The sequence below is a fragment of the Micropterus salmoides genome, unplaced genomic scaffold, assembly GCF_014851395.1.
Source record: "Micropterus salmoides isolate LMB-PRFRI ecotype aquatic unplaced genomic scaffold, ASM1485139v1 Ms_hic_scaffold_21, whole genome shotgun sequence".
Classification (NCBI taxonomy): Eukaryota; Metazoa; Chordata; class Actinopteri; order Centrarchiformes; family Centrarchidae; genus Micropterus; species Micropterus salmoides.
The window spans coordinates 28,483,234-28,495,996 of NW_024041262.1; the positions used below are offsets into that span (position 1 = coordinate 28,483,234).

Consider the following 12,763-nt stretch of genomic DNA (forward strand, 5'->3'; position numbering starts at 1 on the left):
TGATCCCTCAGTCAGTCCTGCTGCCAGTACCGAGATCATATTATCAGATAATCGATATTTTCCTTTTGTCAAGTCAAGTCACTTTGGGAAGTTCACATCGGTGCTGTTACTGACCCGTGTGATAGATGCAGAGTAAGTGATCATTACCGTGTCCTGTCTTTGTGTGTGTGCAGGTTCTTCCTGAAGTTCTTCCTGAAGTGTAACCAGAATTGTCTGAAAAACGCTGGAAACCCACGAGACATGAGGAGGTTCCAGGTAACACACACACATACACACGCATCTAAAAAGATGAATTCATTTCCCTAAAGGGCAGGACATGGCTTTGGATGACCTGCTGCACCCATAATGCATTTCAGCAGGGCGGCCCGAGGCTTATTGCTTTGCAGATATAATATGAGAGGTCGTTAGGGAACCGTCTATCTGCCTGTCCGTCTCACTGTCCTGCTTTATTTTCATATACATGTCAACTGTTCTGTGTTCGAGCTGCTTTAAGCGTTTCTAATAAACACTCATTTATATTCCTACCTAAATCTTATATAACATTTATTGTTTTATTTTATATTATTTAGTATTTATTTATAATAAAATAGGATAGCATCTGAGTTTCCTGGAAAACAGAGACGTGGCTCTTCAATCAGGAAAAAACAAAATCAGAATTTAACCAAGAATAAAATTAAGAATAACAAATTCATATTCACTTCAGTTTAAACGTCAACACAATTAACTTTATTGATGACTCCAACCAGCACCACAGCATGAACTTTAGTTACTTTCCCCCTTTAGTTTAGTTACTGTCATTTAAAGCCGACAGATTAAATTCATACCAAAGTCAGTTCAGTTTACATCTTTCCAGGAAAACAAAATGTTACCTGGCGTTCGTGTTCAGAGTGAAACAAAGAGAGGATGGCGAGTCTTTCAGATAATAAGAATGAAGAACGCCACGCTGTGTTCTGCTGCCGCAGCTGCTGTGTCATTCACTTCTTATAAAATTATGTAATTGAATGTTTGTCAGTAGAGGCTGATCACAGGAAGCTCGGCGTTCATCTCGTTCGTGATTACATGGCAGGTCATCATGTGGCGGGGCTGACTCTGGGTTTCCTGTCTCACTGTGAAGCCATTAACCCCGAGTGTCTAAATAATACTGGGAGAGATTAACTGACTGCTGAGATAAAAGACACTTCAAATCAAACGCACCCTCCACAGCGAGCGCTCCTCTCGTCTCGAGGAGCTTCATTCATCAACCAATTAACAGCAAGGAGCAGCCGACAGCCCATCAGCGACAACCAGTCTGTGATTGATCCTCTAACTATTGATCAGCCGTGTTATCCTATTACGGAGAGGAGAGGAGGAAACAAGAGAGAGAGAGAGGAGGAAACAAGAGAGAGAGGAGAGGAGGAATCAAGAGAGGAGAGCAGAGGGGAAACAAGAGAGGAGAGGAGGAAACAAGAGAGGAGAGCAGAGGTGGCAACAAGAGGAAAGAAGGAAACCAGAGAGGACAGCAGAGGAGGAAACAAGAGAGGAGAGGAGGAAACCAGAGAGGACAGCAGAGGAGGAAACAAGAGAGGAGAGGAGGAATCAAGAGAGTGGAGCAGAGAAGGAAACCAGAGGAGGAGAGGGAAATAAAGGAGAGGAGAACAATGTGGAGATAAAGAGAGGAGGATTTAAAGATGTGAGAGGAAAACAGAGAAGACATGTTGCTGAAGGAGGCTGTCCAGCCTCACAGTTTCCATATGTCTGCTGTCACACAGTAACACAGCCTACCCCCCCCCCCCTCTCCACGCTGCACTGGGCGAGCTGACAGGATGTTAAGTCCAGTTAAACCTGGAGAGCAGGAGGAGGGAGACGGGGCGAGCAAGCTGCAGACAGCATGTGGAGAGAGAGAGAAGAGAGGTGAGGTCAGGTGAGAGACCAATCAGAGGGAGAGACAGGTGAAGTCAGGTGAAGCCTCCGGACTTGTCAGCGGTAGTCGTAGCGACAGCAGGATGAAGGATGTGCTGGTTTGTCACCGTGGCGACAGAGATGACACCTCTCCTCTCTCTCTGTGCGACCTTCTGCACCGGCGCCACGGCCACCGGCCGGGGATGATGAATGGCCACGGCGGAGAGGGGCTGTGACGTCACACAGGGGGCGGGGCCACACGTTTTCTCAGATTGATGAATCATCATTTAAATGTTTCTCCTTTATTTATGATATAGAAGAATTTTCATCAATTACAATTTTTCACAAGATGTTTTTTGTATCCGGATTCTATTCGTTTATCGGCTGGTTTTAGGAGCGTTTCGTTTGTAGAGCAGGTCACCTGAAATCACTGCAGTCCAGTTCATAGCAGCGATTTTAAATTTGCCAAAATTTGTGATCTGATTTAGAAAATACTTCTGACATTTGACATTTCAGTACAGTTGCTCCTCAGAGCTGTGCGGATCCAGTTCTCATGGTTCTAGTTGGAAGTTCCGTCTCCCCATCTGTACAAACAAAAGATCTACATGTTGAATTTTACAGAAAACATTTGTGTTACTGAGAGGATAACGTGCACTTTGTCTTACACAATGCATGCTGGGAACAGTTACTATATTACTTTCACTACCCCCGGACGGCCTGATCATCAGCTGATTGCAGAAATGAATCCACTGGAACAACAATGAACCTGAGGAGTCAGCACACTGAAACACGGCAGAGTCTCAGAGCAGATATTCATGATTTAACTAAAGAAAAACAAAGCAAGTTTCTCTTTTTAACCAACAGCATCTTCATAACAGCAGCAAGCAGTAAGTTTTTACAGAACATGTTTCTTAGCCCCACTGGCTGAAATAAAGAAATAAAGCACATTTATCTGAGCAGTATTCAGAGTTTCTACAGAACATCAAATGTTGCTTAACGCCACTCTCTCCCGACGGGTGCATCATCTCTGGCAGTAGCTCCTGCTGGTCAGTTTCTTTCTATAAGTTTCATGTCGCTGTGCTGCTTCAGCACATGCTTCAGTAAATACATGTAGAATTGCTGGTGGTTGAAAGCTTTTTGCTGGTCGCGCAAAGTTTAGACTGTGACACAGTAATGGTAATACTCCTAGCTGTTATAAATAAAGTTCTGTTTGTCAGTTATAATAAAGTTCTGTCCGTCGGTTATAAATAAAGTTTTCTGTGTGTTGGCAGGTGGTGGTTTCTACAACAGTAAACGTAGACGGCCATGTCCTTGCCGTCTCCGACAACATGTTCGTACACAACAACTCCAAACATGGCCGCCGAGCCCGGAGACTGGACCCATCTGAAGGTACGCAGGTTTTTATGTCAGAACCAATCAGCAGCTGGTAAAACTCTGACTGCAAGCTTGGCGGACTCCTTCCACACATGCGCAGTAGATCAGTTGGTGGTGTCATCGGCTTACCTGTCAGAAAACACGCACAGAGCCTACCTGTCTGATGACAATTGTTCCGTTAAGCGGGCCCTCGCGTACTCGTGGACACAGAAAGTATAATCCTAGCTTAAGTCTGAATAACAAAAAAGTTTCTCTCTCTCCCTCCCTCCCCATCTCTCTCTCTGTGTCTCTCTGTGTCTCTCGGTGTCTCTCGTCCAGCAGCCACTCCCTGTATTAAAGCCATCAGTCCCAGTGAGGGCTGGACGACGGGGGGAGCGACCGTCATCCTGATCGGAGACAACTTCTTTGACGGTCTGCAGGTGGTCTTCGGCACCATGCTGGTGTGGAGCGAGGTAACGCAGCTGATCAGTAATCGGTACAGCCTTCCAGTGTGCTTCTCTCTGTAGAGACCACGTCCACCTGAGACCTGTCCCCCTGTCTGTCTCTCCAGCTGATCACCCCTCATGCCATCCGGGTCCAGACCCCTCCCCGTCACATCCCCGGGGTCGTCGAGGTCACGCTGTCCTACAAGTCCAAACAGTTCTGTAAAGGAGCGCCGGGTCGGTTCGTCTACACAGGTAAATCCCAGCAGCCAATCCCCACGCTCCATCAGCCTTTTCAGCCAATGAGAAGAGAGAAGGATAAGTTCATTAGCGGGACTCGAAACTACACTATACTCCTACTGAATACTCTAAACTACTCCTACTGAGTACTACTCCTGCCGTTAATGACTCGCGTCTAAATGAACCCGTCTTTCTCGGTTTGTTGACACTTCTTCCTTCCGTCCTGACACTTTCCCTCTTCATCTTTGCCTCCCTCCTTCTTTCTCTATTCTTTCTTTGTGGAGCACATCAGTGGAGGTGTTTCATTTCACACCGCCGTCGGAGTAATTACACACATTTAAATCCCATTAACCCTCAATCCCGCCGGTGGACCGCCGCCTTAATGACCTTTGAGCGGTGTGAAGCGCGCACACACACACACACACACACACACACTCGTACGTGATGTCATCGGTCACATGACCTTCAGTTTCATCCAGCAGATGCTTTCACACCTCAGTGGTTCAGAGTGGCTCGTCCTGCACACCTCCACCCTGCACCACACCGCTCCCAGCATGCGTTGCGGTGCTACTTCTATACAGAGAGGAAGGTGAAATAAATTAGGACTGATACGCTAACACGGTTAGCATTTACAGGATGCACCTGCACCAACCAGAGCCAGTAGTAACACCTGAACACACCCAAACATGTACGATGCTCTGGATAAGAAATACTATAACGATACTAAAATGACAATTAATAGTGCTAACTAGCTTTTAGTTCTAGTGAAGACATGTGGAAGGTGACAGAGTCGGACTGTGTGAAACAGGGTTTGGTCCATGGCGCATGTGAACTTTACACAGGTATAAATCCAAGAAAACAAATGTCCAGCAGGGAAATCCAGGAATCACAGAAACAAGCAGGAACCGACCAGGATGCAGCAGAGAGGGAGTAAACAGGTGAAACACACAATGAACTACAGACAGCGACAACTTCAAAGTAAAGCAGGACATAAAGCTCGAGACAGCACACGAGGACGACTTTCAGAGAGCATGGAGCAGGAGTCTAAACCAGCACAGCACCAAAACCCAAACCAGGACAGCCAGGACTGTGGGGGTACGTTGGAACCCCAGCAAGTCCTGCATTCAAAGAATTTATAATCAGCAACATGTACTTAATGTACCAATAGTAAAAGTAGACTTTCTTTATTATTATTACCTGTGTACAAATCATTAACAATGCCTAAACTAAAGGCAGTACAGAGTACAGAGTTCCCTCTGAGATGTAGAAGTACAAAACCAAATAATCAAGTCAAGTAAAAGTACCTCACGATTGTAATTAAGCGCAACCGTTTAGTAAAATAACTTTCCATTGCTTAGAGTCTAGTCTAATCAGCACTGATCTCTACGGCTGCACTTGAACGCATCGTACTGGGAAGGTTTCTTTGTACGTTTCAGAAAGATGAGAAAAACACAGTGATCAGTCAAATACGTACGCTCACCACTTTATCGTTGTGTACCTGCTGTATACCCGTTGTGTACCTTCTGTATACCTGTTGTGTACAAGTTGTGTCCCTGTTGTGTACCTGCTGTGTACCCGTTGTGTACCTTCTGTATACCTGTTGTGTACAAGTTGTGTACCTGTTGTGTACCTGCTGTATACCCGTTGTGTACCTTCTGTATACCTGTTGTGTACAAGTTGTGTCCCTGTTGTGTACCTGCTGTGTACCCGTTGTGTACCTTCTGTATACCTGTTGTGTACAAGTTGTGTACCTGTTGTGTACCTGCTGTGTACCCGTTGTGTACCTTCTGTATACCTGTTGTGTACAAGTTGTGTACCTGTTGTGTACCTGCTGCGTACCCGTTGTGTACCTGCTGCGTACCCGTTGTGTACCTGCTGCGTACCCGTTGTGTACCTGCTGCGTACCCGTTGTGTACCTGCTGCGTACCCGTTGTGTACCTGCTGCGTACCTGCTGTGTACCTGCTGCGTACCTGCTGCGTACCCGTTGTGTACCTGCTGCGTACCCGTTGTGTACCTGCTGCGTACCCGTTGTGTACCTGCTGCGTACCCGTTGTGTACCTGCTGCGTACCCGTTGTGTACCCGCTGCGTACCTGCTGCGTACCCGTTGTGTACCTGCTGCGTACCCGTTGTGTACCTGCTGCGTACCTGCTGCGTACCCGTTGTATACCTGTTGTGTACAAGTTGTGTACCTGTTGTGTACCTGCTGTGTACCCGTTGTGTACCTGCTGCGTACCCGTTGTGTACCTGCTGCGTACCCGTTGTGTACCCGCTGCGTACCTGCTGCGTACCCGTTGTGTACCTGCTGCGTACCCGTTGTGTACCTGCTGCGTACCTGCTGTGTACCTGCTGCGTACCTGCTGCGTACCCGTTGTGTACCTGCTGCGTACCTGCTGTGTACCTGCTGCGTACCTGCTGCGTACCCATTGTGTACCTGCTGCGTACCCGTTGTGTACCTGCTGCGTACCTGTTGTGTACTTGTTGTGTACGTGCTGTGTACCCGTTGTGTACCTGCTGCGTACCCGTTGTGTACCCGCTGCGTACCTGCTGCGTACCCGTTGTGTACCTGCTGCGTACCCGTTGTGTACCTGCTGCGTACCCGTTGTGTACCTGTTATACACCCGCTGTGCACCCGTTGTGCACCTGCTGGCAGATAAAATGTGTTGTTCTCATGCAGACAGACAGGAAATTTCAATGAGCATTGATTGCAAAGTATTGATCATTCCTGTCGGACCCGCCCTCAGATTTGATTTCCTCACCACACACTCACGCCGCTGTAAGCAGTTTCCTGAGTTTGATCTGCCTCCTCTGTTTTGAATGAAACAAAATAAGGCCTGTTTCAGTAAAACATTTCACTGATTCACTCATGTACTGAACCACTTTACTAAAGTACTATTTCGTGGTATTTGTACTTTATTTTATTTCCTTTTTATGCTACTTTCTTTTTGTGCTGTACTACATGTATTTGATACTTTGCAGATTCGGATTACTAATACAGAATATAATCAATGAATAAATTATGATGAATTATTACAGGTTAAAGATAAAACTTTATTGATTCTCAGGAGGAAGTTCACAAGCTGCAGCATTAAAGTGATGAACACACATTAATTCATCAACATAAATTATAATATATATTATTATGAAATGGTCCTTTCAGCAGAATGAGTACTTTTACTGTTGGTATTTTACATGCATATACTTTTGTACTATATGTCAAATTTTGAATGCATGCAAATAAAATCATAAAATGTTCTTCAATAAAACTGTTAAAAACACCCAAAGAAGCTTTAGATAAATTAAAATGACAGTTTAGGTTCTACTTACAAATATAAATAGAGACAGAGAATACTACAGTTCCCACTGACCTCAACTTTTGCTGTTGTGAATTTAGTTGTGTTAAAAACGCTGCACCACAGCTGCGTTCTGCAGAACTGATCTACAATCCAAAAGAAAATTTATCTGAAATGGTCCAGAGATGATAAAGTATGTAACTGGAGTCACTGCCGACTCAGCTGCTCCATTAACTCCTGATGTAAACTGACAAACTAACAATCACTTAAACCCATGCTGGGTACCACGGCGATGCACAGTCAGCTTATTGATTGGATCGTTACACAGCCTGGCGGTCTGATTAGAGTCCTTCATCACAGCCAATCGACCAATCAGATAAAGACTTCAGAGGAAGTTACTGACAGCTGAGACTTATAACAATATCTATTAGATACAGGAGTTACAAATATGTCAACTTCCAAATCTATAGTGAAGAAGATTTACCGATCAATAACACGCATATAATGCTGCTGTCATTAATATGTCTGATATGAACAGTTTCCAGAATAAAACATCAAACCTTTCAGGATGAATTTTAGAAACATGATACAAATGTAGAAAATGTCAATTTGACTCCAAACATGGAGTCTATCAGTTAGTGAAAGATGTAAGCAGGGTTTTTCAAACATCAATGCCTTCATGGGGCCCAAAGTAAACGACACAAAAAGCCTATGGAATAAACCTTTAAGGACAAAATCAAAGACACTGAAGAGCGATTTAACTTTAATCCATAAATAACGTTAACAGGAGAAAAGACAGACAGACGGCAGGTTAAACAGACACACAGGTGATAATAAACTGTCTCACAGTCAACAACACAAGGTCACACACACACAGCAGGCTGCAGATAACACAGACATCTGGAGAGCTCACACACTCTTATAACTGCTGCTTGTTACGCCCTGTGAGCCTTCAAGGACTGAACACACACACACACACACACACTGTTGTGATGTATAGGAGAGCCAGTCTAAAGCTTGTTAAAGGCAGCTGAACCAAGACGGGATTATGATTCATGCACTTCACACACACACTCCTCTCTGTGCTCGGCTGCGTTCACTGACGCTCTGATTTATCACCTCCCTACCAGTTTAAACTGTAAATGATGTTAGAGGAGAGAAGAAGACGTGTGTCGGACCAATCCCGGATCGGAGTGCTGGCTCACCACACAAACTGTTTCTGATTGGTGTTTCTGTTTCTGTTTAGTCAGCAGGACGAGTCAGAGGGACTGTTGTTGTTGCAAAGCAACGTGACTCTGATGATGTTCAACCTGCCAGTCAGAGTTTCTGTTGGTGGCAACAGCTGTTATGTGTCTTCGTTGATGACCTGAATGATTGTTTGTTAGTGCACAGTAAACTAGTCCACAGTGAACTGGTCCATAGAAAAATAGTCCAGAGTGAACTAGTGCACCGTAAACTAGTGTACAGTGAACTAATGAACAATGAACTAGTCCACAGTGAACTAGTGCACCGTAGAGCAGTGCACAGTCGACCAGTGCACCGTCGAGTAGTGCACAGTGAACTAGTCCACAGTAAACTAGTGAACAGTAGACTAGTGCACAGTACACTAGTGAACCGTAAACTAGTCCACAGTGAACTAGTCCACAGTAAACTAGTGTACAGTAGACTAGTGTACAATGAACTAGTCCACACCATCGAGTAGTGCACAGTGAACTAGTCCACAGTAAACTAGTGTACAGTAGACTAGTGTACAGTAGACTAGTGAACCGTAAACTAGTCCACAGTGAACTAGTCCACAGTAAACTAGTGAACAGTAGACTAGTGCACAGTAGACTAGTGAACCGTAAACTTCTCCACAGTGAACTTGTCCACAGTAAACTAGTGAACAGTAGACTAGTGTACAGTAGACTAGTGAACCGTAAACTAGTCCACAGTGAACTAGTCCACAATAAACTAGTGTACAGTAGACTAGTGTACAGTAGACTAGTGAACCGTAAACTAGTCCACAGTGAACTAGTCCACAGTAAACTAGTGTACAGTAGACTAGTGTACAGTAGACTAGTGAACCGTAAACTTCTCCACAGTGAACTTGTCCACAGTAAACTAGTGTACAGTAGACTAGTGAACCGTGAACTACTCTACAGTAGACTAGTGAACTGTAAACTTCTCCACAGTGAACTAGTCCACAGTAAACTAGTGTACAGTAGACTAGTGTACAGTAGACTAGTGAACCGTAAACTAGTCCACAGTGAACTAGTCCACAGTAAACCAGTGTACAGTAGACTAGTGTACAGTAGACTAGTGAACCGTAAACTTCTCCACAGTGAACTTGTCCACAGTAAACTAGTGTACAGTAGACTAGTGAACCGTGAACTACTCTACAGTAGACTAGTGAACCGTAAACTTCTCCACAGTGAACTAGTCCACAGTAAACTAGTGTACAGTAGACTAGTGCACAGTAGACTAGTGAACCGTAAACTAGTGTACAGTGAACTAATGAACAATGAACTAGTCCACAGTGAACTAGTGCACCGTAGAGCAGTGCACAGTCGACCAGTGCACCGTCGAGTAGTGCACAGTGAACTAGTCCACAGTAAACTAGTGAACAGTAGACTAGTGCACAGTACACTAGTGAACCGTAAACTAGTCCACAGTGAACTAGTCCACAGTAAACTAGTGTACAGTAGACTAGTGTACAATGAACTAGTCCACACCATCGAGTAGTGCACAGTGAACTAGTCCACAGTAAACTAGTGTACAGTAGACTAGTGTACAGTAGACTAGTGAACCGTAAACTAGTCCACAGTGAACTAGTCCACAATAAACTAGTGTACAGTAGACTAGTGTACAGTAGACTAGTGAACCGTAAACTAGTCCACAGTGAACTAGTCCACAGTAAACTAGTGTACAGTAGACTAGTGTACAGTAGACTAGTGAACCGTAAACTTCTCCACAGTGAACTTGTCCACAGTAAACTAGTGTACAGTAGACTAGTGAACCGTGAACTACTCTACAGTAGACTAGTGAAACGTAAACTTCTCCACAGTGAACTAGTCCACAGTAAACTAGTGTACAGTAGACTAGTGTACAGTAGACTAGTGAACCGTAAACTAGTCCACAGTGAACTAGTCCACAGTAAACTAGTGTACAGTAGACTAGTGTACAGTAGACTAGTGAACCGTAAACTTCTCCACAGTGAACTTGTCCACAGTAAACTAGTGTACAGTAGACTAGTGAACCGTGAACTACTCTACAGTAGACTAGTGAACCGTAAACTTCTCCACAGTGAACTAGTCCACAGTAAACTAGTGTACAGTAGACTAGTGCACAGTAGACTAGTGAACCGTAAACTTCTCCACAGTGAACGAGTCCACAGTGAACTAGTCCACAGTAAACTAGTGTACCGTAGACTAGTGCACAGTAGACTAGTGAACCGTAAACTTCTCCACAGTGAACTTGTCCACAGTAAACTAGTGTACAGTAGACTAGTGAACCGTGAACTACTCTACAGTAGACTAGTGAACCGTAAACTTCTCCACAGTGAACTAGTCCACAGTAAACTAGTGTACAGTAGACTAGTGCACAGTAGACTAGTGAACCGTAAACTTCTCCACAGTGAACGAGTCCACAGTGAACTAGTCCACAGTAAACTAGTGTACCGTAGACTAGTGCACAGTAGACTAGTGAACCGTAAACTTCTCCACAGTGAACTAGTCCACAGTGAACTAGTGGAGAGTAGACTAGTGAACCGTGAACTACTCTACAGTAGACTAGTGCACAGTAGACTAGCGAACCGTAAACTAGTGCACTGTAGAGTAGTGAACCTTAACTTGTCCACTGTTCACTAGCGTCAGTCTTTCTGTTGGGCCACAGAGGACGAAAGCCTGAGTTCTCTCACAAGTTGTACCGATGGTGAGGCGCTACTGTAAGGTCGATGTGGTTTATAAGATAACAGGTCCGACAGGCCGGACCAGCGTGTTTCACTACGTAACGGCTGAAAGTGACCACAAAAATAAAGTAATGTGCAGATTTTCAAATCAACAAATGTCGACGTGGAGGTGATGTCACGGTGACGTCACGGTGATCCGCTCTAGAGAAGACTGAGGATTTCTAACGTCTCGTGTTGTGAAAATAGTTTTCTAACAGCTGATCCGTTTTACTTTTTCTTCTCAGCTTTAAATGAACCCACCATAGATTACGGCTTCCAGAGGTTACAGAAGGTCATTCCTCGCCACCCCGGAGACCCAGAGAGACTGCCCAAGGTACCACACACAGTATCACACACAGTGACACACTCACTCACACTCACTCAGACAAACCATTGCTTTATACAAACACAGACAGAATAACTGATTATTGTTGGTGTTTTTTCCATCAGTCTGTGTTCTGGTTGGCTGCTCAGATTCCTGATAATCATCAGCTGCATCTCCTGATTCTACTGCGCGCGTGTGTGTGTGTTGACACACATTGACTCTTAGTCTTTAACTGAAACACACACACTCTTTTACACACTTGTGTATTTTTATTAACAAACACGAAGACATCTTCTATGGAGGCGTTTGCAATTTACAGTTACAGTTTTATCTTAAACATTTCTTTCTGGATCAATATTTTATATTTTGTGTGAACAGAAGCTGTAAGATTTCTAGGTTTCGTTTATCCCATAGAACAATATTTCAGAGTAGGGGTTTCCAAACTGGGGTCGGGACGCCCCGAGGGGTCATCAGAGAAGTGTAAATGGTTAAAATGTGAGACTATAACAGAATAATAGAGCAGAAGAAACATGCTTCTGTTTCACTCTGTCATGTTGTTTTTTCAGATTTCTTTCTTGATCTTTTTGTTTGTGGATTTCCAGTTTTACATCTTCAGGTCCTGAAACATTCATAAATAAAACAAAATGACGGTGAAAATAAAGCTTTTGGTTGAACTGGCAGACAGAAGACAGAACCCACATGAACTCTGATAGTGGGATCCAGCAAGTCTATCATAACGCTTCAGACACAGCGAGCGCCAATCAGCCACAACACTCTGTGATTGGTTGGTTGTGTGGAGGTGGGCTTGATCTTTTTCCGTCCTACACACTATTTTGCTGAGCTCGACACTGCGAACGTCTGCAGGAGAGAACATGGGGCGAGTTATCGAGACATCAAAGGGTTCGCTACCTGCTGCTAAGCTAAAACTACAAAACCTCCTCTTCTGGGTCAGTGAGCCAACATGAGAATCAGACGAGGAGGATTTCTGTTTTCTGTCTCCTGACATGCTGTTAGCTCCGTAATGAAAACCACATCCCACCACGTCTTTAATAATTCAGCTGTAATGGTTTTATTCAATTACCCACACTGCCTTGTGCTCAGCGTGCAGCAGAGCGACTGCCGACCACAGAAACTCTAATAACTGGAAGTAATCCTTAATGCTTCTGATGTTAGAATCCAGCAGACATCTGAACTGGGTTTACTGATCCATGAATGAGTGTGTTTACATCTACACTGGTGTCACAGTTCTGAACAGATTTCAGATCACTCCGAGCTCTGAACAATCTGTCCAACATACGACAGCC

At 44.5% G+C, this 12,763-nt stretch overlaps 1 protein-coding gene across 1 annotated transcript in view; it reads left to right on the plus strand.

The window, feature by feature from the left end:
- Positions 1-12,763, plus strand: part of LOC119916574 (transcription factor COE3-like) — a 113,350-nt gene that overhangs the window by 23,768 nt on the left and 76,819 nt on the right. The window contains exons 7-11 of the mRNA XM_038736625.1: positions 174-255; positions 3,150-3,267; positions 3,574-3,704; positions 3,803-3,929; positions 11,380-11,468. Of these exons, the coding sequence (XP_038592553.1) occupies positions 174-255; positions 3,150-3,267; positions 3,574-3,704; positions 3,803-3,929; positions 11,380-11,468 (547 nt within the window). The remainder of the gene's footprint in view (positions 1-173; positions 256-3,149; positions 3,268-3,573; positions 3,705-3,802; positions 3,930-11,379; positions 11,469-12,763) is intronic.